Below are 27,340 nucleotides of genomic sequence, written 5' to 3' on the forward strand. Positions count from 1 at the left end.
GAATGTCTATGTAATGCGGATGACTCAACACTATACACGTCAGCTACTACAGCGACTGAAATGACTGCAACACTCAAAAAGCTGCAGTCAGTTTCAGAGTGGGTGGCAAGGAATAAGTTAGCCCTAAAACTAAAATCATTGTATTTGGAACAAAACACTCACTAAACCCTAAACCTCAACTAAATCTTGTAATAAATCATGTGGAAAATGAGCAAATTGAGATGAGTAAATTGCTTGGAGTAACCCTAGATTGCAAACGGTCATGGTCAAAACATAGACGCAGTGGTAGCTAAGATGGGGAGAAGGCTGTCTATAATAAAGCAATGCCCTGCCTTCTTAACAACACTATCAACCAGGCAGGTCCTACAGGCCCTAGTTTTGTCGCATCTTGACTACTGTTTAGTCGTGTGGTCAGGTGCCACAAAAAAGGACTTAGGAAAATTGCAATTGGCTCAGAACAGGGCAGAATGACTGGCCCTTGGATGTACACAGAGAGCTAATAATAATATGCATGTCAATCTCTCCTGGCTGAAAGTGGAGAGATTGACTTCATCACTTCTTTAATTTATGAGAGGTATTGACATGTTGAATGCACCGAGCTGTCTGTCTAAACTACTGGCACACAGCTCGGACACCCATGCATACCACACAAGAGGTCTCTTCATAGTCCCCAAGTCCAGAACAGACTAGGAAGCACACAGTACTACGTAGAGCCATGACTACATGAAACTCTATTCCACATCAAGTAACTGACACAAGCAGTAAAATTAGATTTAAAAAACAGGAAAGAAAAACAACAACTTTATGGAACAGCGGGGACTGTGAAGCAACACAAACATTGGTGCATACACACACGATAACATAAGCACTATACATACACATGAATTTAGTACTGTAGATATGTGGTAGTGGTGGAGTCGGGGCCTGGGGGAACACTGTGTGTTGTGAAATTGTGAATGTATTGTAATGTTTTTAAAACTGTATAAACTGCCTTAATTTTGCTGGACCCCAGGAAGAGTAGCTAATGGGGATCCATAATAAATACAAATACGTAGTAGCTGATCTGTGTATGGACCCTAAAACATTTGGTATTAATATTAGTTCAGAACAGTGGTTTTAATGTTTAATTGCTTCCAATGGTTCAGTAATTGCAGAAATGACTGAGCAAAGGAAATGCAACTGTTAAAATGTCAAACTGCTATTATGGAATGTCATGCTTCAGTACTACTCCACATTGAACTACAGGTACATTACGGGCATATTGTTCTTTTGCAGTTCTCATACTGTATGTTACTCATATGGTAAGTACGTATTTCTTGCATGAGAAATATAAGGAAAGCTATTAATGCCACCAGTACAGGTATTGTGAAAAAAACAAGTCTCGTCATCAATTAATTGTGTGGTAGGCTATCCCTTGGCTGCTTCTTCTGTTCGCGAGTGATGCAGTAAAATGTTCCATTCCATAGGGTTATCTCTCCGTACAACTAGTTGCTCCATTTCAGGGACACTCGAAAACGAGGGAGGGGGCATTGGCATACCAGTCCCTGACACAAGCATTATATACTGGTTAAATTCCACCCAGATAGCCTCTCGGTATTTCCAAAGCTCATTCATTAACACATAAATACATTTAGCCATTCCCTAGTGAAGATGCTCTCTAGAACTCACGTGATTTCTCCCACGCCGTCTGCCGTAGTTGCGTCTCACCAGTGTCTTGTAGTTCTGGTTCTTCTTGGTCAAGTAGTAGTACAGGACACAATCGGACACACACTGCAGAGAGAGAGATGACAGAGGGACATATGAGCCCATGAAACATTTAAATAACAGACAAATGCAAACCATGTGCTTTTGGGTTTGTTGGATTAACTTCATAAACATATGGGGGAGAGTGGAGAATAGGCTTTACTACAGAGTAAAATCACCAGAGAATGAATTCAATCCACTGTAGCTCACCTTTCTCTCTAGATAAGAAGCAATGAGGCCAAAATTTTTTGGGTGCTGAACAAACCTGTGAGAAAAACAAGGGAAAATAGTCACGGTTAAAGCTACATTTTGGGATTCAAAAAAAAAAAATGGCAGCCCCGCCACTTGTTTTGGTATACAGCTGAGGGATGGTTGCCTGGCTACCGAGACTCCATGCTCCAGCCCAAGGCTACACTATACCCACAGACTTAAGTTTCTTCTCTGGAAAAGTCTGGATCGGAGTACCTGCCCGACACGTCATCAAATTCTTCAGGGTTGTCTGATTGGTCGAGAAACCAATGGGTTGGGCCAGAGCCAGAAAAGACTGTTAGTTCTTCTTTAAGAATCCCTCCTGTTCTCCACTCATTACCTGTATTAACTGCACCTGTCCACACACTCAATCAAACAGACTCCAACCTCTCCACAATGGCCAAGACCAGAGAGCTGTGTAAGGACATCAGGGATAAAATTGTAGACCTGACAAGGCTGGGATGGGCTACAGGACAATAGGCAAGCAGCTTGGTGAGAAGGCAACAACTGTTGGTGCAATTATTAGAAAATGGAAGAAGTTCAAGATGAAGATGACAATCACCCTCGGCTCCATGCAAGATCTCACCTCGTGGGGCATCAATGATCATGAGGAAGGTGAGGGATCAGCCGAGAACTACACGGCAGGATCTGGTCAATGACCGGAAGAGAGCTGGGACCACAGTCTCAAAGAAAACCATTAGTAACACACTACTAAAATCCTGCAGCTCACGCAAGGTCCCCCTGCTCAAGCCAGCGCATGTCCAGGCCTGTCTGAAGTTTGCCAATGACCATCTGGATGATCCAGAGGAGGAATGGGAGAAGGTCATGTGGTCTGATGAGACAAAAATAGAGCTTTTTGGTCTAAACTCCACTCGCCGTGTTTGGAGGAAGAAGGATGAGTACAACCCCAAGAACACCATCCCAACCGTGAAGCATGGAGGTGGAAACATCATTCTTTGGGGATGCTTTTCTGAAAAGGGGACAGGACGACTGCACCGTATTGAAGGGAGGATGGATGGGGCCATGTATCGCGGGATCTTGGCCAACAACCTCCTTCCCTCAGTAAGAGCATTGAAGATGGAACGTGGCTGGGTCTTCCAGCATGACAACGACCAGAAACAGACAGCCAGGGCAACTAAGGAGTGGCTCCGTAAGAAGCATCTCAAGGTCCTGGAGTGGCCTAGCCAGTCTCCAGACCTGAACCCAATAGAAAATCTTTGGAGGGAGCTGAAAGTCCGTATTGCACAGCGACAGCCTTGAAACCTGAAGGATCTGGAGAAGGTCTGTATGGAGGAGTGGGCCAAAATCCCGGCTGCAGTGTGTGCAAACCTGGTCAAGAACTACAGGAAATGTATGATCTCTGTAATTGCAAACAAAGGTTTCTGTACCAAATATTAAGTTCTGCTTTTCTGATGTATCAAATACTTATGTCATGCAATAAAATGCTAATTAATTACTTAATCATACAATGTGATTTTCAGGATTTTTGTTTTAGATTCAATTTCTCACAGTTGAAGTATACCTATGATAAAAAGTACAGACCTCTACATGCTTTGTAAGTAGGAAAACCTGCAAAATTGGCAGTGTATCAAATACTTGTTCTCCCCACTGTATGTGATCGTAGACAAATGTAAGCAAGGACTGAAATTGTTTAAATCAAAGTGTATGTTGGCCTTCTTGTGGTCAATTTGCAGTCTACAAATTTGCAATTATGTTCCAGCCCCCTGACCATCTGCTCAAGATGAAATTGTCCCACAGCTGAATCTAGTTGATGATCCCTGCTATAAGGACAACAAAAAATAACTGGTACTCACTTTTCTTTGAAGATCTCCTTCTCGTGTTCGGTCCACACATTCATGAACTGCCGAGCCTTGTACACCTTCATGGGGTCATCCGTCAGGCCGTTCATGTTGATGAACCTGACTCGCCTCTGCTCGGTGTCGTACATCATGGGTGGGATGACGGACAGCTGTCTCATCTGCTTCTCGTTATTCTATCAGACGAGAGGAGGGGTTAAGCTATTTAAATTTTTGTTAACTTTGTTTCAACTTGAACTTGACTCTGATGATGATTGAATGGCTGCATCTAGATTCTACACCGTTCTTCCTTAGTATGTACTTGCATACTTCGTCATTAATTTAAAAGCATAGGATTGATGCAAGCATTGGCTGGAGGGAGCTTCAACCACTGTGAAATCCATGACAGGAAGTGCAGAGAGAAGGGTGGACAATCGAGATGTAGCCAATGACACGCCTACAATTCTTGAGAACGAGAGGAAGTGGTAATGGACGATGACCTTTAACTGAGATGTTTCAAAGTTGACAGCGCTCACCTCCTGTTCAGAAAGGCCATCGATGATTTCAGAAATCTCATGCTCGCTTCTGGCAATGGTCGCAGACATTCCAGTTCCTCTCTGACCAACCCTAAATTGGAGAACAAACACAGATATTAAGAAACATAATGACCTTTTAAAAATACCAAATGTGCATTCTCCATATAACAATACTGGGTAGGTGCCATCACATCAGTGTGCCCCTCCTTCCCTCATGACCCTTCCATTACCCTTCCAAAAAGAAGAAAAAAAGGAGGCTAAATCAAGCTGTAACAAACAGGTTTTCTGAGAAATCTTCAAACAAAGCAGGGAGAACATTGTCTGCTAACAAGGCGGTTTAAGCATACAGGATTAGGTTTACCTCCTTCACCACTCCTTTAATCCTTAAGAGTTGATTGATGCAACCTTCAAAATCTGTCTGTTTTAACTAGCAATGTTTTTTGTATGGGCTACGTCTCAATCCACCGCATTCGCCTAGGTCGGCCTTCCACATCTCTAGTGGAAAGTGGCAGAGCTACAGCGCCATTTGACATGCCAAAAATCGGTCATCTCACAAAAACATAGGTAGCGTCCGAACAGTTTGGCCCATAAACTATTATGACCACTACCTAGAAAGATGACTCTCACCAACATTATGGTATTCTCTGTTTTGCTCAACGACCCCTACAAGTGTCACGTGACTCTTCTGAAGGCAACTGACTCTTTGCAAACTGGAAACCATTTATCCGGAGGCTGCATTCATCGTTGTTGGGGATTTTAACAAGGCTAATCTGAAAACAAGACTCCCTAAATTTTATCAGCATATCGATTGCGCAACCAGGGGCGGAAAAACCTTGGATCACTGTTACTCTAACTTCCGCGACGCATATAAGGCCCTGCCCCGCCCCCTTTCGGAAAAGCTGACCACAACTCCATTTTGCTGATACCTGCCTACAGACAAAAGCTAAAAAAGAAGCTCCCACGCTGAGGTCTGTCCAACGCTGGTCCGACCAAGCTGACTCCACACTCCAAGACTGCTTCCATCACGTGGACTGGGACATGTTTCGTATTGCGTCTAATAACAACATTGACGAATACGCTGATTCGGTGTGCGAGTTCATTAGAACGTGCGTTGAAGATGTCGTTCCCATAGCAACGATTAAAACATTCCCTAACCAGAAACCTTGGATTGATGGCAGCATTCGTGTGAAACTGAAAGCACGAACCACTGCTTTCAATCAGGGCAAGGTGTCTGGTAACATGACTGAATACAATCAATGCAGCTATTCACTCCGTAAGGCTATCAAACAAGCTAAGCGTCAGTACAGAGACAAAGTAGAATCCCAATTCAACGGCTCAGACACAAGAGGCATGTGGCAGGGTCTACAGTCAATCACGGACTACAGGAAGAAATCCAGCCCAGTCACAGACCAGGATGTCTTGCTCCCAGGCAGACTAAATAACTTTTTTGCCCGCTTTGAGGACAATACAGTGCCACTGACACTGCCTGCAACGGAAAAATGCGGTCTCTCCTTCATTGCAGCCGAGGTGAGTAAAACATTTAAACGTGTTAACCCTCGCAAGGCTGCAGGCCCAGACGGCATCCCCAGCCGCGCCCTCAGAGCATGCGCAGACCAGCTGGCTGGTGTGTTTACGGACATATTTAATCAATCCCTATACCAGTCTGCTGTTCCCACATGCTTCAAGAGGGCCACCATCGTTCCTGTTCCCAAGAAAGCTAAGGTAACTGAGCTAAACGACTACCGCCCCGTAGCACTCACTTCCGTCATCATGAAGTGCTTTGAGAGACTAGTCAAGGACCATATCACCTCCACCCTACCTGACTCCCTAGACCCACTCCAATTTGCTTACCGCTCAAATAGGTCCACAGACGATGCAATCTCAACCACACTGCACACTGCCCTAACCCATCTGGACAAGAGGAATACCTATGTGAGAATGCTGTTCATCGACTACAGCTCGGCATTCAACACCATAGTACCCTCCAAGCTCGTCATCAAGCTCGAGACCCTGGGTCTCGACCCCGCCCTGTGCAACTGGGTACTGGACTTCCTGACGGGCCGCCCCAGGTGGTGAGGGTAGGTAACAACATCTCCTCCCCGCTGATCCTCAACACTGGGGCCCCACAAGGGTGCGTTCTGAGCCCTCTCCTGTACTCCCTGTTCACCCACGACTGCGTGGCCACGCACGCCTCCAACTCAATCATCAAGTTTGCGGACGACACAACAGTGGTAGGCTTGATTACCAACAACGACGAGACGGCCTACAGGGAGGAGGTGAGGGCCCTCGGAGTGTGGTGTCAGGAAAATAACCTCACACTCAACGTCAACAAAACTAAGGAGATGATTGTGGACTTCAGGAAACAGCAGAGGGAACACCCCCTATCCACATCGATGGAACAGTAGTGGAGAGAGTAGCAAGTTTTAAGTTCCTCGGCATACACATCACAGACAAACTGAATTGGTCCACTCACACAGACAGCATTGTGAAGAAGGCGCAGCAGCGCCTCTTCAACCTCAGGAGGCTGAAGAAATTCGGCTTGTCACCAAAAGCACTCACAAACTTCTACAGAGGCACAATCGAGAGCATCCTGGCGGGCTGTATCACCGCCTGGTACGGCAACTGCTCCGCCCTCAACCGTAAGGCTCTCCAGAGGGTAGTGAGGTCTGCACAACGCATCATCGGGGGCAAACTACCTGCCCTCCAGGACACCTACACCACCCGATGTTACAGGAAGGCCATAAAGATCATCAAGGACATCTACCACCCGAGCCACTGCCTGTTCACCCCGCTATCATCCAGAAGGCGAGGTCAGTACAGGTGCATCAAAGCTGGGACCGAGAGACTGAAAAACAGCTTCTATCTCAAGGCCATCAGACTGTTAAACAGCCACCACTAACATTGAGTGGCTGCTGCCTACACACTGACACTGACTCAACTCCAGCCACTTTAATAATGGGAATTGATGGGAAATGTTGTAAATATATCACTAGCCACTTTAAACAATGCTACCTTATATAATGTTACTTACCCTACATTATTCATCTCATATGCATACCTATATACTGTACTCTATATCATCGACTGCATCCTTATGTAATACATGTATCACTAGTCACTTTAACTATGCCACTTTGTTTACATACTCATCTCACATGTATATACTGTACTCGATACCATCTACTGTATCTTGCCTATGCTGCTCTGTACCATCACTCACTCATATATCCTTATGTACATATTCTTTATCCCCTTACACTGTGTATAAGACAGTAGATTAGGAATTGTTAGTTAGATTACTTGTTGGTTATTACTGCATTGTCGGAACTAGAAGCATAAGCATTTCGCTACACTCGCATTAACATCTGCTAACCATGTGTATGTGACAAATAAAATTTGATTTGATTTGAAGGTAACCCGGGACCGGTTAAAAAAATAATTAAGTGGTTGTGCCTCCCACCCAAAATATTGTTAAATATATGTCCACATTTTGTTTTATATATAATCCGAGGTCTAATATCTTCCAGATGTAGGACAGACACTTGAAACCCTTATGATACATTTTTTATTTTACCTTTATTTAACTAGGCAAGTCAGTTAAGAACAAATTCGTATTTTCAATGACTTTTTCGAGGCTAATCACTGCTTGCGCTCTTTCTCTGCCTGGTCTAGTACTACCAGTCTGAACAAACAGCCCTGACCTGCCTCTTAACAGCCTTGCTCTGAGATTTCAGCGAAAGACCCATGCCTGTATGCCAGGAACAGCCAGACACTGGCTGGACTCTGTCCCCTGACACAGCCAGCTGATAAGCCCACTGCAGACTGCCTTCAGCGCACCACCTAGGATGCATCTGAATAGTGTGAAGAGGCCTCCTCTCTCTCCTTGTTTCATCTCCATCATTATGCACTGACCTGAAAGAAACTGGACAGGTGATAGCAATTTCTTATTATATGAGGCACTGATTGTATTGCTTTCACCTTTGTTGTGTCAAAACAGTGGGAAGAGGGGGGGAACCTCGTCAATGCATTTTGAGGCGGTGGCGAGAGGACGCAGCCAATCAATGGAAGACTTTAGATTAATCTGCTATATCGTAGCCGCCAAGAAGAACAAGAGAAAATTATAATTCCAGCTCACTGTTCCCTCAGTTTACCTCTGGAAGCGCTCCTGCTGCTCTCTCTGCTTGCGTATCTCGGGGAACTGTCTCTCATAGTACTCTCTGGTGCGGCTATCTTTGGCCTTGCGACGCGGGTTGTTCTCCATCCGCTCAACCTTCTTCTCCCAGGCCTCCATTAGCTGGTCGTAGCGCTGGCAGATGTTCTGTTCCTGAACCACACAATAATACACATTTATAAAAAGGGGATTTGAATGTTGAGGTACAACATGATGACGATGACCTAAAGCAAACCTTGGCCATTTCCTTTCAGAGGTAAGTCAAGATAGCCATGGCTAAGTAGAATATATCCAAAAATCACATTTTCTGCCGATGATACCCTGCCCTATTGGTCATATTTCGCTCCTCAAAACATAATGCTGGCCACAACTGTCAAATCCAGAAAGTTCCATTTGCCATCTTGGACTTGAAATGTGAGGTGTTTGATGTGGAACATTACAGCTTTTACAAATGATGTGCATTATCCACGAGTTTACTGTTACAAAAGAGAGAACATTTTTTATTGAAGAGAGAGAGAGTCCCATACACGGTGGACAATACAGCCTTGTTTCCACTCTCAACCAGCAAGGGCCAAACAATCCACCTTCCTCTTGGCAGGTGGCCAAGCTGCGCACTGTGCTGCCATTGTCCTGACCCTGCCTGGAAGCAGCCAGCTAAAAGTCGCACTCAGTTAACCATAGCTAGCTACCTTCATCATTTAAAAAAGGAAAACGTTTACAATGGGGGTGATCATTAGTAAAAACTATTTTTAGCTATGGGCTGACTAACTGATAAGAGTAATTTCGCTTGCCAGTGCTGTTTTGGTCTGAGGTCTGTCCCTTTGATGACATTGGTTACTTAATCCATTGACCAAGGGAAAGCCACTGATTGGACTTGCAGTACCATACTAGTAGGGATGCAAGGAGATACCCCGTTCAAACAGAAATTGTGTTATAAACATGTCAACCATGAAATTCTAAAACCAATAAGAGGGCATGTAATCTAAAGCTAGCGTGCGTGACTGCCTCCTATTCATTTAAAATTCAATTGGCGTCAAATACTTGCAGCGGACAATAAAACGCCACCAAATTGAGAAATGCGATGCAGTTTAACATACTGTGTATGCATACAGTCAGAGAGCTTACAAATGGGGTAAACAATCAAAGTATTATTGTCCATGGTCCGTTTGGGTCATCTCTATGAGAGCACAGCTTGTGTGGTGGAGATTTACAACCATGTCAGTCAGGCTGTCCATGTGTGTTTGGGTTCAATTGTTTGTATCAGTCTGTTTTGTTCAAAGCATTCAACACATTCCTTGAAGTTTCCTTCCCTTGAATCCCTCCCTCAAAAGCAGGGAGAGAGACTTACCCTTTGTTTACGAGCATGGTTCCTTCTCTTGAAAAACAGAATCAGTTTCTTCCTCATCACTTGATTACTGGGAGAGAGAGAAAAATTGTTTGGTAAGTGAGGTGTGCACTGATCTAGGGCCCATAGGGACACTACTGTTACTGTAAACAATACAACAAAATGATCCTGTAGGAAATAGTAAACAGGTACACAATATTATATGTGCACAAAACATGCCTATTTAATTGCACTAAAATAATCAACCTAACTATCTGCCTTTCACCTCTCCATGGATATAAAGAAATCGATAAGGAGAGGATCCTGTATCAACAACACAACCGCTGTCTATCATTGGTCAACAAGAGCTGGGCAAACAACATCACTACTTCCTTCCTACAACACAACAGCAGAGTGCAGAGTCATTACTTTAGAGGGGCACCAAACCATAGAGGGGAGAAAACATCTGTGGTGTAGTAAAAAGCATTCTCTCCAAAAGCAACATGCAGTGCATGAAGTATTTCACACAGAGATTGCAGACACAGTAAACAATCCTGAAGAAACAACGGGGTCATTTTAGATTTTATGTACTTGCCGTCTGATCTGTGTGTAACAAGTACTTTACACAAACGGGCCATGGGAGGTGCTCTCATGACCTTAACTAGGGTTGCAAAGGGTCGGGAACTTTTCTGTAAATTTCAGGATTTTTCCCGGAAATGTTCCATGGGAAGTTAAGCCAGGAAATGTTGCTTAAATTCATCACAAAAAAGTGAGCTTATAACAGTGAACCTTTTCTGTGGGATACAGAGAGCAATTCTAGGTCTTGTGGAATATTTTGGTGAAACTATCCCCAATTCAATGGAATTGCACCTTTTGCATGTAAGTGCACTCTTCCATCACATGTACAGTTATGACCAAAAGTTATGAGAATGACACAATTATTAATTTTCACAAAGTCTGCTACCTCAGTTTGTATGGTGGCAATTTGCATATACTCCAGAATGTTATGAAGAGTGATCAGATGAAATGCAAATTCCCTCTTTGCTATGCAAATAAATTGAATCCTCAAAAAACATTTCCACTGCATTTCAGCCATGCCACAAAAGGACCAGCTGACATCATGTCAGTGATTATTTTGTAAACGCAGGTGTGAGTGTTGACGAGGACAAGGCTAGAGATCACTCTGTCATGCTGATTGAGTTTGAATAACAGACTGGAAGCTTCAAAAAGGAGGGTGGTGCTTGGAATCATTGTTCTTCCTATGTCAACCATGGTTACCTGCAAGGAAACACGTGCCGTCATCATTGCGTTGCACAAAAAGGGCTTCACAGGCAAGGATATTGCTGCCAGTGCACAACAAATCAACCACTTAATCGGATCATCAAGAACTTCCAAGGAGAGCGGTTCAATTGTTGTGAAGGCTTCTGGGCGCCCAAGAAAGTCCAGCAAGCGCCAGGACCTAAAGTTGATTCAGCTGCGGGATCGGGGCACCACCAGTACAGAGCTTGCTCAGGAATGACAGCAGGCAGGTGTGAGAGCATCTGCATGCACAGTGAGGCAAAGACTTTTGGAGGATGGCCTGGTGTCAAGAAGGGCAGCAAAGAAGCCACTTCTCTCCAGGAAAAACATCAGAGACAGACTGATATTCTGCAAAAGGTACAGGGATTGGACTGCTGAGGACTGGGCTAAAGTCATATTCTCTGATGAATCCCCTTTCCGATTGTTTGGAGCATCCGTAAAAAAGATTGTCCGGAGAAGAAGAGGTCAGCCCTACCATCAGTCCTGTGTCATGCCAACAATAAAGCATCCTGAGACAAGTCATGTGTGGGGTTGTTCCTCAGCCAAGGGAGTGGGCTCACTCACAATTTTGCCTAAGAACACAGCCATGAATAAAGAACGGTACCAACACATCCCGCGAGAGCAACTTCTCCCAACCATCCAGGAACAGTTTGGTGACAAACAATGCCTTTTCCAGCATGATGGAGCAACTTGCCAAAAGGCAAAAGTCTGAACTAAGTGGCTCGGGGAACAAAACATCGATATTTTGGGTCCATGGCCAGGAAACTCCCCAGACCTTAATCCCCCCAGACCTTAATCCCATTGAGAACTTGTGGTCAATCCTCAAGAGGCTGGTGGACAAACTAATACCCACAAATTCTGACAAACTCCAAGCATTGATTATGCAAGAATGGGCTGCTATCAGTCAGGATGTGGCCCAGAAGTTAATTGACAGCATGCCAGGGTGAATGGCAGAGGTCTTGAAAAAGAAGGGTCAATGCTACAAATATGGACTCTTCGCATCAACTTCATGTAATTGTCAATAAAAGCCTTTGACACTTATGAAATTCTAGTAATTATAATTCAGGATTCCATAGTAATATCTGACAACAAAAAAAAATCTAAGGACAGACAGCAGACTGTGAAAATTAATATTTGTGTCATTCTCAAAACTTCTGGCCACAACTGTACAGCTGATTCTCAAGATCTTGCACAATAATGAGATGATATAGAGCCCACACTACTACACTGTCTGAGTCAAGGACTACATGCTTTCTGCTAAATTTTGATTACAATACTGGGTGGGGTGAATATATTGCATATTACATTTTTGATAACTAGTAAATAGTAATCACTGCAGCTCATGTAGAAGGAAAAGCTGTGTACATTGGAAAATACTGTGCCAAATCATGTGTGAAGGCAACAAAGATGCAGAATCATCTGGCCAAGTGCATGAAGTTCCCCCAGCACTCACAACAAGCAACCTCTGACGAAAGTCCCTCAACTTCTATTCGAGGTGAAAATTATTAATCAGATACCTCATCAATAGCAACAGCTCATGGTCCTCCTGAATCAGAAGTTTTTCTTGACTCAGTGGAGGAAGGTAGTCGGAGAAAGGCTGATGAATGTCTTGCTCGAGCTGTGTTTGCAACTGGTTCACCTCTGATGCTCACAGGCAATGTGTATTGGAAGAGATTTCTGAATGTTCTTCGCCCAGCATACACCCCTCTAACCAGACATGCTTTATCTACTCATTTGCTGGATGCAGAGTTCAACAGAGTTCAAGGTCAAGCAAATCATAGAGAAAGCAGACAGTAATAGAATCAACTCTGATTCGTGGTCGAATGCTTGTGGGCAAGGAATAATTAACTTCATCATCTCCACCCCTCAACCAGTATTCCACAAGAACAGACACAAGGGACAACAGACACACCAGTCTCTACTTTGCAGATGAGCTGAAGGCAGTAATCAATGACCTTGGACCACAGAAGGTATTTGGCACTGGTGAAAGACAACCGTGTGATCATGAAGGGTGCTTGGTCTGAAGTGGAGGAGTCCTACCCTCACATCACACCCATTTGCTGTGCTGCTCATGCATCGACTCTGATCCTCAAGGACATCATGGCACTGAAAACAATGGATACACTCCACAAGAGAGCCAAGGAAATGGTTAGGTATGTGAAGGGTCGTCAAGATATAGCAGCAATCTACCTCACAAAGCAAAGTGAGAAGAATAACAGCACCACATTGAAGCTGCCCAGCAATACCCGTTGAGGTGGTGTTGTCATTATGTTTGACAGTTTCCTGGAGGGGAAGGAGTCTCTCCAAGAAATGGCCATATGACTGTGCCGATATGGACAGTCCCATCAAGAGGATCCTCCTGGATTATGTCGTTTGGGAGAGAGTGGTAAGCAGCCTGAAACCTATATAAGTAGGCGTTGCACAGATTAAGGTAGACAATGCCATAATGTCTGACGTTGACACTGCTTGCAGATGTAAGAGAAGAAATCCATACTGCCCTGCCCAATTCACTGTTGCGCCAAGCAGAGGAAACTGCAGTTGTGAAAGACATCAAAAAGTGAAGACTTCTGCCTGAAGCACATACACGCCATAGCGTACATGTTGGACCCCAAGTATGCTGGCAAGAGCATCCTATCTGGTGCAGAGATCAACCAGGCCAATAGTATAATCATAGCCGTGTCTTGCCACCTTGGCCTGGATCAGGGCAAGGTTCTTGGAATTACACTTCCAAGCAAGGGCTTTGGGATGGAGATGCAATATCTCATCAGCCACCTGGTGGAAAGGACTTTGTGGATCTGAAGCTCTTTCCCCTGTTGACTCAATCATCCTCCAAATCCCACCAACATCAGCCACCTCTGAGCGCAATTGGTCCTTGTGTGGGAACACACACACCAAAGCCTGCAACAGACTGTCCAATACAAGGGTTGAAAAATTGGTGGCCTCCGGGAAAATTTGAGGCTTTTTGAGCCTGATAACGAGCCATCTGCAACAAGGTAGGAAAGGGACAGTGAAGATGAGGCCTCAGAGTCTGATGTTCAAGAGGTGGACATTGAGGAGGTCCAGGGAGAAGACATAGAAGCCTGAGAGGAAGACAACTAAAGCTTTAGTCTAAACTATCATTTTACAGATGTACTGTGGGGCAAAAAAGTATTTAGTCAGCCACCAATTGTGCAAGTTCTCCCACTTAAAAAGATGAGGCTTGTAATTTTCATCATAGGTACACTTCAACTATGACAGACAAAATTTGATTTTTTTTGCCCCACTGTATGTTGAAAATGTTTTTGGGAGATTTTATTTATTTTTAATTTTATTTAACCTTTATTTAACCAGGTAGGCAAGTTGAGAACAAGTTCTCATTTACAATTACGACCTGGCCAAGATAAAGCAGAGCAGTTCGACACATATAACAACACTGAGTTACAAATGAAGTAAAACAAACATACAGTCAATAATACAGTAGTAACAAGTCTATATACGATGTCAGCAAATGAGGTGAGATAAGGGAGGTAAAGGCAAAAAAATGCCATGATGGCAAAGTAAATACACTGCTCAAAAAAACAAAGGGAACACTAAAATAACACATCCTAGATCTGAATGAATGAAATATTCTTATTAAATACTTTTTTCTTTACATAGTTGAATGTGCAGACAACAAAATCACACAAAAATGATCAATGGAAATCTAATTTATCAACCCATTTAGGTCTGGATTTGGAGTCACACTCAAAATTAAAGTGGAAAACCACATTACAGGCTGATCCAATTTTGATGTAATGTCCTTAAAACAAGTCAAAATGGGGCTCAGTAGTGTGTGTGGCCTCCACGTGCCTGTATGACTTCCCTATGCTCCTGATGAGGTGGCGGATGGTCTCCTGAGGGATCTCCTCCCAGACCTGGACTAAAGCATCCACCAACTCCTGGACAGTCTGTGGTGCAACGTGGCATTGGTGGATGGAGCGAGACATGATGTCCCAGATGTGCTCAATTGGATTCAGGTCTGGGGAACAGGTAGGCCAGTCCATAGCATCAATGCCTTCCTATTGCAGGAACTTCTGACACACTCCATCCACATGAGGTCTAGCATTGTCTTGCATTAGGAGGAACCCAGGGGGAACCCAGGGCCAACCGCACCAGCATATGGTCTCACAAGGGGTCTGAGGATCTCATCTCGGTACCTAATGGCAGTCAGGCTATCTCTGGCGAGCACATGGAGGGCTGTGCAGCCCCCCAAAGAAATGCCACCCAACACCATGACTGACCCACCTCCAAACCGGTCATGCTGGAGGATGTTGCAGGCAGCAGAACGTTCTCCACGGAGTCTCCAGACTCTGTCACGTCGGTCACATGTGCTCAGTGTGAGTGAAACTGCTTTCATCTGTGAAGGGCACAGGGCGCTAGTGGCGAATTTGCCAATCTTGGTGTTCTCTGGCAAATGCCAAATGTCCTGCACGGTGTTGGGCTGTAAGCACAACCCCCACCTGTGGACGTCGGGCCCTCATACCACCCTCATGGAGTCTGTTTCTGACCGTTTGAGCAGACATGCACATTTGTGGCCTGCTGGAGGTCATTTTGCAGGAATCTGGCAGTGCTCCTCCTGTTCCTCCTTGCACAAAGGCGGAGGTAGCGGTCCTGCTGCTGGGTTGTTGCCCTCCTACAGCCTCCACGTCTCCTGATGTACTGGCCTGTCTCCTGGTAGCGCCTCCATGCTCTGTACACTACGCTGACAGACACAGCAAACCTTCTCGCCATAGCTCGCATTGATGTGCCATCATGGATGAGCTGCACTACCTGAGCCACTTCTGTGGGTTGTAGACTCCGTCTCATGCTACCACTAGAGTGAAAGCACTGCCAGCATTCAAAAGTGACCAAAACATCAGCCAGGAAGCATAGGAACTGAGAAGTGGTCTGTGGTCCCCACCTGCAGAACCACTCCTTTATTGGGGGTGTCTTGCAAATTGCCTATAATTTCCAACTGTTGTCTATTCCATTTGCACAATAGCATGTGAAATTTATTGTCAATCAGCGTTGCTTCCTAGGTGGACAGTTTGATTTCACAGAAGTGTGATTGACCTGGAGTTACATTGTGTTGTAAAACACTGGAATGGTAGATCTGCAGTGGAAAAATGTGCAAAGAAGAAATAAAAAATAATGGGGTGCAAAGGAGCAAAATAAATAAATAAAATAAAAATACAGCAGGGAAAGAGGTAGTTGTTTGGGCTAAATTATAGGTGGGCTATGTACAGGTGCAGTAATCTGTGAGCTGCTCTGACAGCTGGTGCTTAAAGCTAGTGAGGGAGATAAGTGTTTCCAGTTTCAGAGATTTTTGTAGTTCGTTCCAGTCATTGGCAGCAGAGAACTGGAAGGAGGCGCGGCCAAAGAAAGAATTGGTTTTGGGGTTGACCAGTGAGATATACCTGCTGGAGCGCTTGCTACAGGTGGGTGATGCTATGGTGACCAGCGAGCTGAGATAAGGGGGGACTTCACCTAGCAGGGTCTTGTAGATGACATGGAGCCAGTGGGTTTGGTGACGAGTATGAAGCGAGGGCCAGCCAACGAGAGCGTACAGGTCGCAATGGTGGGTAGTATATGGGGCTTTGGTGAGAAAACGGATGGCACTGTGATAGACTGCATCCAATTTGTTGAGTAAGGTATTGGAGGCTATTTTTTAAATGACATCGCCGAAGTCGATGGTCAGTTTTACAAGGGTATGTTTGGCAGAATAAGTGAAGGATACTTTGTTGCGAAATAGGAAGCCAATTCTAGATTTAACTTTGGATTGGAGATGTTTGTGTGGGTCTGGAAGGAGAGTTTACAGTCTAACCAGACACCTAGGTATTTGTAGTTGTCCACGTATTCAAAGTCAGAGCCGTCCAGAGTAATGATGTTGGACAGGCGGGCAGGTGCAGGCAGCAATCGGTTGAAGAGCATGCATTTAGTTTTACTTGTATTTAAGAGCAATTGGAGGCCATATACAGAGAAAAGAGACGGCCCAAGAATTGAACCCTGTGGCACCCCCATAGAGACTGCCAGAGGTCCGGACAACAGACCCTCCGATTTGACACACTGAACTCTATCAGAGAAGTAGTTGGTGAACCAGGTGAGGCAATCATTTGAGAAACCAAGGCTGTCGAGTCTACCGATGAGGAGATTGACAGAGTCGAAAGCCTTGGCCAGATCAATGAATACGGCTGCACAGTAATGTTTCTTATCGATGGCGGTTAAGACGGTTAGGACCTTGAGTGTGGGCTGAGGTGCACCCATGACCAGCTCTGAAACCTGAATACATAGTAGAGAGGGTATGGTGAGATTCGAAATGGTCGGTAATCTGTTTGTTGACTTGGCTTTCGAAGACCTTAGAAAGGCAGGGTAGGATTGATATAGGTCTGTAGCAGTTTGGGTCAAGAGTGTCCCCCCCTTTGAAGAGGGGGATGACCGCAGCTGCTTTCCAATCTTTGGGAATCTCAGACGACACGAAATAGGTTGAACAGGCTAGTAATAGGGCTGGCAACAATTTTGGCAGATAATTTTAGAAAGAAAGGGTCCAGATTTGTAGGGGTCCAGATTTTGCAGCCCTTTCATAACATCATCTAACTGGATTTGGGAGAAGGAGAAATGGGGAAGTTTTGGGCGAGTTGCTGTAGGGGGTGCAGTGCTGTTGACCGAGGTAGGGGTAGCCAGGTGGAAAGCATGGCCAGCCGTAGAAAAATGCTTATTGAAATTCTCAATTATAGTGGATTTATCAGTGGTGACAGATTTCCCTATCTTCAGTGCAGTGGGCAGCTAGGAGGAGGTGTTCTTATTCTCCATGGACTTTACAGTGTCCCAGAACTTTTTTGAGTTAGTGTTGCAGGAAGCAAATTTCTGCTTGAAAAAGCGATCCTTGCCTTTTCTAACTGCCTGTGTATAATGGTTTCTAGCTTCTCTGAAAAGCTGCATATCACGGGGGCTGTTCGATGCGAATGCAGAACGCCATAGGATGTTTTTGTGTTAGTTAATGGCTGTCAGGTCTGGGGAGAACCAAGGGCTATATCTGTTCCTGGTTCTAAATTTCTTGAATGGGGCATGATATTTAAAAATAAAAAAAACAGGCATCCTCTACTAACGGGATGAGATCAATATCCTTCCAGGATACCCCGGCCAGGTCTATTCGAAAGGGCTGCTCGCTGAAGTGTTTCAGGGAGCGTTTGACAGTGATGAGTGGAGGTCGTTTGACCGCTGACCCATTACAGATGCAGGCAATGAGGCAGTGATCGCTGAGATCTTGGTTGAAGACTGCAGAGGTGTATTTAGAGGGCAAGTTGGTTAGGATGATATCTTTGAGGGTGCCCGTGTTTACGGCTTTGGGGAGTTACCTGGTAGGTTCATTGATAATTTGTATGAGATTGAGGGCATCAAGCTTAGATTGTAGGATGGCTGGGGTGTTAAGCATGTTCCAGTTTAGGTCGCCTAGCAGCACGAACTCTGAAGATAGATGGGGGGCAATCAGTTCACATATGGTGTCCAGAGCACAGCTGGGGGCAGAGGGTGGTCTATAGCAGGCGGCAACGGTGAGAGACTTGTTTTTAGAGAGGTGGATTTTTAAAAGTAGAAATTAAAATTGTTTGGGTACAGACCTGGATAGTAGATCTTTGCAGTAGATTGCAACACCGCCCACTTTGGCAGTTCTATCTTTGTCTGAAAATATTGTAGTTATGGATAAACATTTCAGAATTTTTTGGTGGTCTTCCTAAGCCAGGATTCAGGCACAGCAAGAACATCCGGGTTGGCAGAGTGTGCTAAAGCAGTGAATGAAACAAACTTAGGGAGGAGGCTTCAAATGTTAACCTGTTGGTACTGGGGGGCAGTATTTTCATTTTTGGAAAAAAACATTCCCGTTTTAAAAGGGGTATTTTGACAGGACAAGATGCTAGAATATGCATATAATTGACAGCTTTGGATAGAAAACACTCTTAACGTTTCCAAAACTGTAAAGATATTGTCTGTGAGTATAACAGAACTGATGTTGCAGGCGAAAGCCTGAGAAAAATCCAATCCGGAAGTGCCCCAGGTTTTTGAAGGCGCTGCGTTCCAATGAGTCCCTATTGAGCTGTGAATGTGTCATCAACGAGCTTACGCTTTCTATGTATTCCCCAAGGTGTCTACAGCATTGTGACGTAGTTTTACGCATTTATGTTGAAGAATAGCCGTAGGCAGCTACATTGCGTAAGTGGTAACATGGTGGCTCCGAGAGAGATTCTCGCGTAAAATACAGAGGTAGCCATTTCTCCAATCGGTCCTACTGAAAAACTAATTGTCCCGACGGATATATTATCGAATAGATATTAGAAAAACACCTTGAGGATTGATAATAAACAACGTTTGTCATGTTTCTGTCGATATTATGGTGCTAGTATGATATATTTTTCGGCGTTGTCATGACCTCAATTTCCAGGCGATTTCTCAGCCAAACGTGAAGAACAAACGGAGCTATTTCGCCTACAAAAATAATATTTTGGGAAAAAATGAACTTTGGCTATCTACCTGGGAGTCTTGAGTGAAAACATCCGAAGTTCAAAGGTAAACGATTTAATTTGATTGCTTTTCTGATTTTCGTGACAGGGTTGCCTGCTGCGAGCAAGGCATAATGCTATGCTAGTCTATGATAAACTTACACAAATGCTTGTCTAGCGTTGGCTGTAAAGCATATTTTGAAAATCTGAGATGACAGGGTGATTAACAAAAGGCTAAATTGTGTTCCAATATATTTCACTTGTGATTTTCATGAATAGGAAGATTTTCTAGGAAGATTTATGTCCGTTGCGTTATGCTAATTATTGTCAGGCGATGATTACGCTCCCGGACCCGGGTTTGAGAGTCACAAGAAGATAAAATGCATGAAACCAAGGCCATTACGCTTACAGAAGTCATCAAAAGAGAGCGCCTGGGGAATAGGAGTGGAGCTAGGCACTGCAGGGCCTGGATTCACCTCTACATCACCAGAGGAAAAGAGGAGGAGTAGGATAAGGGTACGGCTAAAAGCAATGGGGGCGATAAAATAGCTTCAAGGTATAAGGTACAGACAAAGGTATGGTAGGATGTGAATACAGTGGAGGTAAACATATGTATTGAGTGATGATGAGAGAGATAGTCTCTAGAAACATCATTGAAACCAGGAGATGTCATCGCATGTGTGGGTGGTGGAACTAATAGGTTGGATAAGGTATAGTGAGCAGGACTAGAGGCTCTACAGTGAAATAAGCCAATAAACACTAACCAGAACAGCAATGGACAAGGCATATTGACATTCAGGAGAGGCATGCTTAGTCGAGTTATCAAAAGGGTCCAGTGAGCAGTGAGGTTGGTTGGGGTGGAAGGATCATTGGGGATCATTCAATATTTCCTTTTGTTGTTCAGTGAAATCATTCCATGTGAAGAGTCAACTCATTTAATTAAAGTTAAATTTGTAACTAAATGTTTTTTTTTCTATTGGAAAGATTTAATCATTTGCAAGTTTGTCTACTTATGATAAGGTAAAAGGTTTATGTTTGTCTCCATATGATATGGTAAATATATCCAAAGCAAAAAACATCTATATTTAAGTGGTATGAATATTAATTTGCATATATTTCCGTTAATTCCCATATATTCCTGCTAATTCCCACAGAGCATTTCCACCACTGAATATTCCCAAAATGCGCAACCCTACACACCATCTCTCCTTAGGCCCCCTTCGCTGAGGGGTAAGAACAGCGGTTGGGCCACCTTAAGCGCACACAAGTGATTAAAAGGCCTCAACCATAGGCCAGTTTCTCATGGTTAGACCCAGACATCCTGGCCTTCAACCCTACCATCTACACCCCTACATTAACCTAGCTATACATTTCCTTCACTTTACACCGACGGATCCTTTTTTTCAATCTTTCTCACTTGTGTCAATGGAGCGAAAAGAGAATTCATGACCCGGCTGACAGTGCAGACAATTCAACCATTAATTATCAAAATAGAGGTTCATATATATATATATATATATATATATATATATATATATATATATATATATATATATATATATATATATATATATAAAATACTCTATTTCCACACAAACACACAGTGGGGCAAAAAGGTATTTAGTCAGCCACCAATTGTGCAAGTTCTCCCACTTAAAGATGAGAGAGGCCTGTAATTTTCATCATAGGTACACTTCAACTATGACAGACAAAACAAATAAAAAATCCTGAAAAACACATTGTAGGATTTTTAATGAATTTATTTGCAAATTATGGTGGAAGATAAGTATTTGGTCACCTACAAACAAGCAAGATTTCTGGCTCTCACAGACCTGTAACTTCTTCTTTAAGAGGCTCCTCTGTCCTCCACTCGTTACCTGTATTAATGGCACCTGTTTGAACTTGTTATCAGTATAAAAGACACCTGTCCACAACCTCAAACAGTCACACTCCAAACTCCACTATGGCCAAGACAAAAGAGCTGTCAAAGGACACCAGAAACAAAATTGTAGACCTGCACCAGGCTGGGAAGACTGAATCTGCAATAGGTTAGCAGCTTGATTTGAAGAAATCAACTGTGGGAGCAATTATTAGGAAATGGAAGACATACAAGACCACTGATAATCTGGGGCTCCACGCAAGATCTCACCCCATGGGGTCAAAATGATCACAAGAACGGTGAGCAAAAATCCCAGAACCACACAGGGGGACCTAGTGAATGACCTGCACAGAGCTGGGACCAAAGTAACAAAGCCTACCATCAGTAACACACTACGCCGCCAGGGACTCAAATTCTGCAGTGCCAGACGTGTCCCCCTGCTTAAGCCAGTACATGTCCAGGCCCGTCTGAAGTTTGCTGGAGAGCATTTGGATGATCCAGAAGAAGATTGGGAGAATGTCATATGGTCAGATGAAACCAAAATAGAACTTTTTGGTAAAAACTCAATTCGTCATGTTTGGAGGACAAAGAATGCTGAGTTGCATCCAAAGAACACCATACCTACTGTGAAGCATGGGGTTGGAAACATCATGCTTTGGGGCTGTTTTTCTGCAAAGGGACCAGGACAACTGATCCGTGTAAAGGAAAGAATGAATGGGGCCATGTATCGTGTGATTTTGAGTGAACAACTCCTTCCATCAGCAAGGGCATTGAAGATGCAACGTGGCTGGGTCTTTCAGCATGACAATGATCCCAAACACACCACCCGGGCAACGAAGGAGTGGCTTCGTAAGAAGCATTTCAAGGTCCTGGAGTGGCCTAGCGAGTCTCCAGATCTCAACCCCATAGAAAATCTGTGGAGGGAGTTGAAAGTCCGTGTTGCCCAGCAACAGCCCCAAAACATCACCGCTCTAGAGGAGATCTGCATGGAGGAATGGGCCAAAATACCAGCAACATTGTGTGAAAACCTTGTGAAGACTTACAGAAAACGTTTGACCTCTGTTATGTACCCTTTGTTGGCAATGACAAAGTATTGAGATACACTTTTGTTATTGACCAAATACTTATGTTCCAACATAATTTGCAAATAAATTCATTAAAAATCCTACAATGTGATTTTCTGGATTTCTTTTTCTAACTTTGTCTGTCATAGTTGAAGTGTACCTATGATGAAAATTACAGGCCTCTCTCATCTTTTTAAGTGGGAGAACTTGCACAATTGGTGGCTGACTAAATATTTTTTTGCCCCACTGTATATACATACACACCGTACATGCAGGAAACAAAGTGCATACTCACGTCTTTATGTTGTCATGGTAAACTTTTGTATCCGATGGCTGATTATACAGGGGCTAAGAAAAAGGGAGGGGGGGGGTAGAGATCAGTCTAAGTAATGATTATCATTAGCTACTAGTATTGTAATAACTCAAATCATTGCTACCATATGCAGTTTTTCAAAAAACCTTATCTAGGAAACAATCATTCAACCATTGAAAAACCCCTCAACCACCTACCAGTTCAACCTTAGGACCAAGACCTTCGAATATCTTATGGGCCTCTTCAGCTTTTTTCTGAAATGTAATAAAATACACAATATGATGATAGTTAGTAGGTCTCAAAATAATAGAGTCCCTTCACTCAAAGTAGTAGTCCTTTGTGATTGAATACACAATGTGGCCTGCAGGCTCTGTGGTTCCGTGTGTTTAATTACAGCTGCATAGACTCTTGCCAGCATAGGACAAGAACTATTTGGACACATTAATTTGCTAAAATATCTTCCCTTTTCCCCCCCTTCAACTAGGTACAATTATATAAAAGAAACGCTCAAATATTTTAGACTTCCCAAGCGTCTGAACTCTAAAAATATGTATTTTTTCCCAGGCAGCACTGTGCGGAGAATCTCCCTGCCCAAAAGAGGAAAGCCAGGGGAGATTGTTGGGCCAGGTTATAAAACGAGTTTCAATAAGAAGCTCAATCAGCTGAGCGAGTGACCAAATAAATTCTCCAAAGCATGTGATCTCCATGTACTTTATTTCCAAACTAATTTACATAAGTAATAGGAATGTGTCCATCTCTGAATTCTTTTTTGCATATTGTTTGCTTGTGATTTTTTGTGGTTTCTAAGCTTTTTTCCAAATTACGCATGAATGAATTGAGAAGCTACAGTTGTTTGAAAAGCAGACACACAATGCAAAGACAGAGAAAATAGTGTTCCGGTAGAGCATAATTAACAGACCTTGGCAATAGTGACAAATCACGTATCACAGAAGACTGTCAACTGTAAAAAAAAACTTTAAAAAACTAAAAACACATAAAAAAATATATATATTTTCATAAAAACTCTGCCCAGATACTGCTGTGGCAGATAATCAAGACCACAAGGGGAATGTTCTACGTGGCCCGTAGCTCTGCTCTCACAGGCTGGGCTGAGAAGCTTTCCTGCTTAAAGGGTTAATGGCTGCCTGAAAAGGATGCAGTGCAGACACGACCAACAGTAACCTCCACACACACAGTCCCTCCCTCCCTTTTCCTTCTGCTAAAAAACACAAGATACACACAGTCTGTAGCTGTACTCCTTTGCTCAGTCGGGGGATTGCGCAGGAGCAGTTGGCACTCCCTCTCATGCTACCTGCCTCACCTGGAACCAATTTAGAGATTTTTTTCTACAGTAAAAAGACTACAGTAGCCACTAGGATGTAGACAAACAAGGCAACCATGGCTGCAGATGTATAACATAGCAGTAATCCCATTTACTGTAGTCTCAAAATGATTAAACATTTATATTATGTAATAAAGTTTATTTATTTTCATTTCTATTTCAAAATGGAGCACACTTTGTTAGTAGCATGTATTAAATCATATGAAATAAAGTCATTCAAATAATTTGACTCACCCACATCATTATACCTGGATGCAAAAGTATCAACTCTGAAACAGTTTTATTCATTTGGGCTAATGGCTAATAGCTTCTACCTGAGCACATGGTACGTGGTAATTGCATGCAATGGCGATAATTAGCATAACACTCTGACTCAGCCCCTCTTCCCCATTTGCTCACTGAGCAGCATTGCTGCAAAAGCCAGGCGGGGGAGAGCTACTATAGCGCTGTGCAATTCACGGCCATGTCGCGGACGCAGGCGGTGACGCCACTTCCGGCAGCGTAATTTTTTGGGAGAGCCGGGACACTCTTTCCTGTTTTATACGCACCCCTTCTCTCTCAATATGTCTCGCTCTCTGACAGAAATACACACGAGCAAAACACACACATATAATTCACACACACAACTCCAAAGGTTGACTGTCTTGAAAAAATATCCATGACACATGAACAAAAAGACCAAACGGAATCCTGGATGACATTCAAGCCTTTCTAGCCCTATAAACTTATACACAAGCATTGTAAGATTTAAGTATTGTTATGCATTGCCCCTCCAGATTCATAACTTTTATCAAGTATGAAGTAGATAACAGTACAGCGTGGTAAAACCACCAGACACATGGAGTTGTCTGTGTAGTCACAGGTGGAGTGCAGCATGTGTACAGTAGCGGAGGATTCCCCATTAAACCCACCCTGTTCTCGTCATAGATGATCTGGACAATGCTGCGGTGCTTGTTGTGTTCCTGTGGTATGGGGGGAGGGGTCACTGGCTTTTCTGGCTCCACTGGCTTCGCTGCTTCCTCCTCCAGTTGTTGCTGAGAGACAACATCAACACATTACCTCCGTCAATAAATGAATGTGCGCAGACAAACACACACAGGAAAATATTATATGGTAAACTTCCTCTCCTCCATAAATCATACAATTATAAAATTAGGCATGGGTTTCATGCTGCATATTCACGTTTTCTAATTCCATCTCGATTCAGCTAATGGTGGTGGCTGGACAGGAAGACAAGGCTCAGTGTTAATCTTATTCCAGTCTCTGATATGTGAGGCTCATGCCGGATTATTCCCCACCCACTTGTTTTAGGGCATTTATTTTAAGAGCTCTGTAATGTAACTGATAATGGCTTATCTATGCACCATCTAAGACTATTGACTGATAGTTGAACTTGCAGTGTGTGTCCGATAGTTGAACTGGTGTGTCTGTGTGTGTTTACATGCTTAAGGTTAAGTAAACAACCTGGTTATAGAAAGCCGCCTCAGATTAGGGGTTCCTGGAATACCTTGAATAAATAAATCCCAGAAAATCCTGGGAAAAGCTTCAGGAAAACATAAACATTTACTTTCTCCCAAAGCCAAGCTCAGTCTACCTTCCTGTCTAATGAGTAGGGTTCCCAAAAATATGTGTTTTTTTCTATCCAACTACAAACATTTTTATGAGGCAAGTTAATGCTCACTTCACCAGGTCAGGAAGAGCGCTTGACATAGCAAATAATCCCACAGGCGGCCGGGGGGAGGGGGGGGGGGGGGGGGGGGCAACCTGTAGCTCTGCCTGGAGATGAGTGGCCCTCCCTGAGACTACTAGCTAACCTGTGGGGCTTAGCTTAAGGCCCTTTAACCATGTCTGGCCCACTTCCAACAGAGACAGGTTCATTTCCACCTCCTTGTTACTGAGACAAGGCTTTTCACTCAGTTATAATATCTTGTGAAATATTTGTACTAGTGGGCATGTATGCATGACAAAAATACATTTGTTTTAGTTCAATCAACAATTCCATCAATTGTAATTTTGATGCATTTGGTTTATGGGCACGGTTTAAATCAACTTCAATATTTACGCTATTGGCTAGAGCTCCAAGACAGGAAATCTTTCTTATCGACACAAATCACAGAATAATTTCAACAGGTCTGGGGCAGGCTATTAAAGTGTGTCACGTAACAGTGGCCTAAACAACCTGCTTCTTCTTCAGCTTAAAGATCTGCTGCTCCACTTTAGCAATCTCTCTGTCCACACGGTCCATGCTCTGGATCAGCTCCTCCTTGGACAATCTGGAGGGCGAGCTGTCAGGCACCTCCCCCACATGATGCAGCCCTCCTGGAGCCTGGGACTCGGCTTTCATGCCACTGAACTGGGTCTCCTGGAACACAGACAGAGAACGTGAGTCCACTGCAGTGAACGAGGGTTCAATACAATACATGTTTTTTATTTTACCTTTATTTTACTAGGCAAGTCAGTTAAGAACAAATTCGTATTTTCAATGATGGCCTAGGAACAGTGGGTTAACTGCCTGTTCAAGGGCAGAATGACAGATTTTGTATCTTGTCAGCTCAGGGATTTGAACTTGCAACCTTTCGGTTACAAGTCCAATGCTTTAACCACTAGGCTACCCTGCCACCACCCCTGTTTGAGATTAAATTGTAGTCAGTCAGAGTCACTGACAGACTGTACAGAATCTACAACTCAACTTGTATCACCTTGCTGAAATCAATATCCTCAAACATATTTAAAGTCATTGAGGGTTTAATACATTGCTTTAGCCATCGATTTCTATGTCTTTATTAGAACTAGGTAGATAGGCGACGTGCACCTTATTGACCTCCCCTACGTTGGTTCTGAGGCTGTCCTGGACCTGGTGGGACTGCAGGGGTAAAATTATTCCCCCGGGCAGGGCACCGCGGGCGAAGTGGGCCTCCGAGACAGTCTCCATGCGGGGCCGCTTGGCCTCCAGAGCCTCGTGGCCGTCAGCCTGCTGCTGGGAGGTGACACTGTGGAACTGCTGCTCGTAGCCATGACGTCTCTCTGGAGGCCTGGAGGAGGAAGGTAAACATCAGATCGCACACATTCCTCCTGATACAGGAATAACATCTATAGTGACTACCTTCTACAACAACATCTATGCCAAGGGTGCTC

At 43.8% G+C, this 27,340-nt stretch overlaps 1 protein-coding gene across 6 annotated transcripts in view; it reads right to left on the reverse strand.

The window, feature by feature from the left end:
- The window catches only part of LOC135550704 (nuclear receptor corepressor 1-like), a 119,961-nt gene that overhangs the window by 71,272 nt on the left and 21,349 nt on the right, over positions 1 to 27,340 (reverse strand). For 4 of the 6 annotated variants that reach the window (XM_064981750.1, XM_064981752.1, XM_064981751.1 and 1 more), the window contains exons 4-14: positions 27,018 to 27,237; positions 26,385 to 26,567; positions 25,117 to 25,239; positions 23,061 to 23,117; positions 22,846 to 22,898; positions 9,844 to 9,910; positions 8,476 to 8,648; positions 4,325 to 4,415; positions 3,807 to 3,985; positions 1,954 to 2,008; positions 1,669 to 1,770 (exon numbers count right to left, since the gene is read on the reverse strand). In XM_064981750.1, coding sequence (XP_064837822.1) covers positions 1,669 to 1,770; positions 1,954 to 2,008; positions 3,807 to 3,985; positions 4,325 to 4,415; positions 8,476 to 8,648; positions 9,844 to 9,910; positions 22,846 to 22,898; positions 23,061 to 23,117; positions 25,117 to 25,239; positions 26,385 to 26,567; positions 27,018 to 27,237 — 1,303 coding nt within the window. The remainder of the gene's footprint in view (positions 1 to 1,668; positions 1,771 to 1,953; positions 2,009 to 3,806; positions 3,986 to 4,324; positions 4,416 to 8,475; positions 8,649 to 9,843; positions 9,911 to 22,845; positions 22,899 to 23,060; positions 23,118 to 25,116; positions 25,240 to 26,384; positions 26,568 to 27,017; positions 27,238 to 27,340) is intronic. The other 2 variants (XM_064981749.1, XM_064981747.1) reach the window with 2 other exon arrangements.

This window comes from Oncorhynchus masou, chromosome 12 (assembly GCF_036934945.1).
Source record: "Oncorhynchus masou masou isolate Uvic2021 chromosome 12, UVic_Omas_1.1, whole genome shotgun sequence".
Lineage (NCBI taxonomy): Eukaryota > Metazoa > Chordata > Actinopteri > Salmoniformes > Salmonidae > Oncorhynchus > Oncorhynchus masou.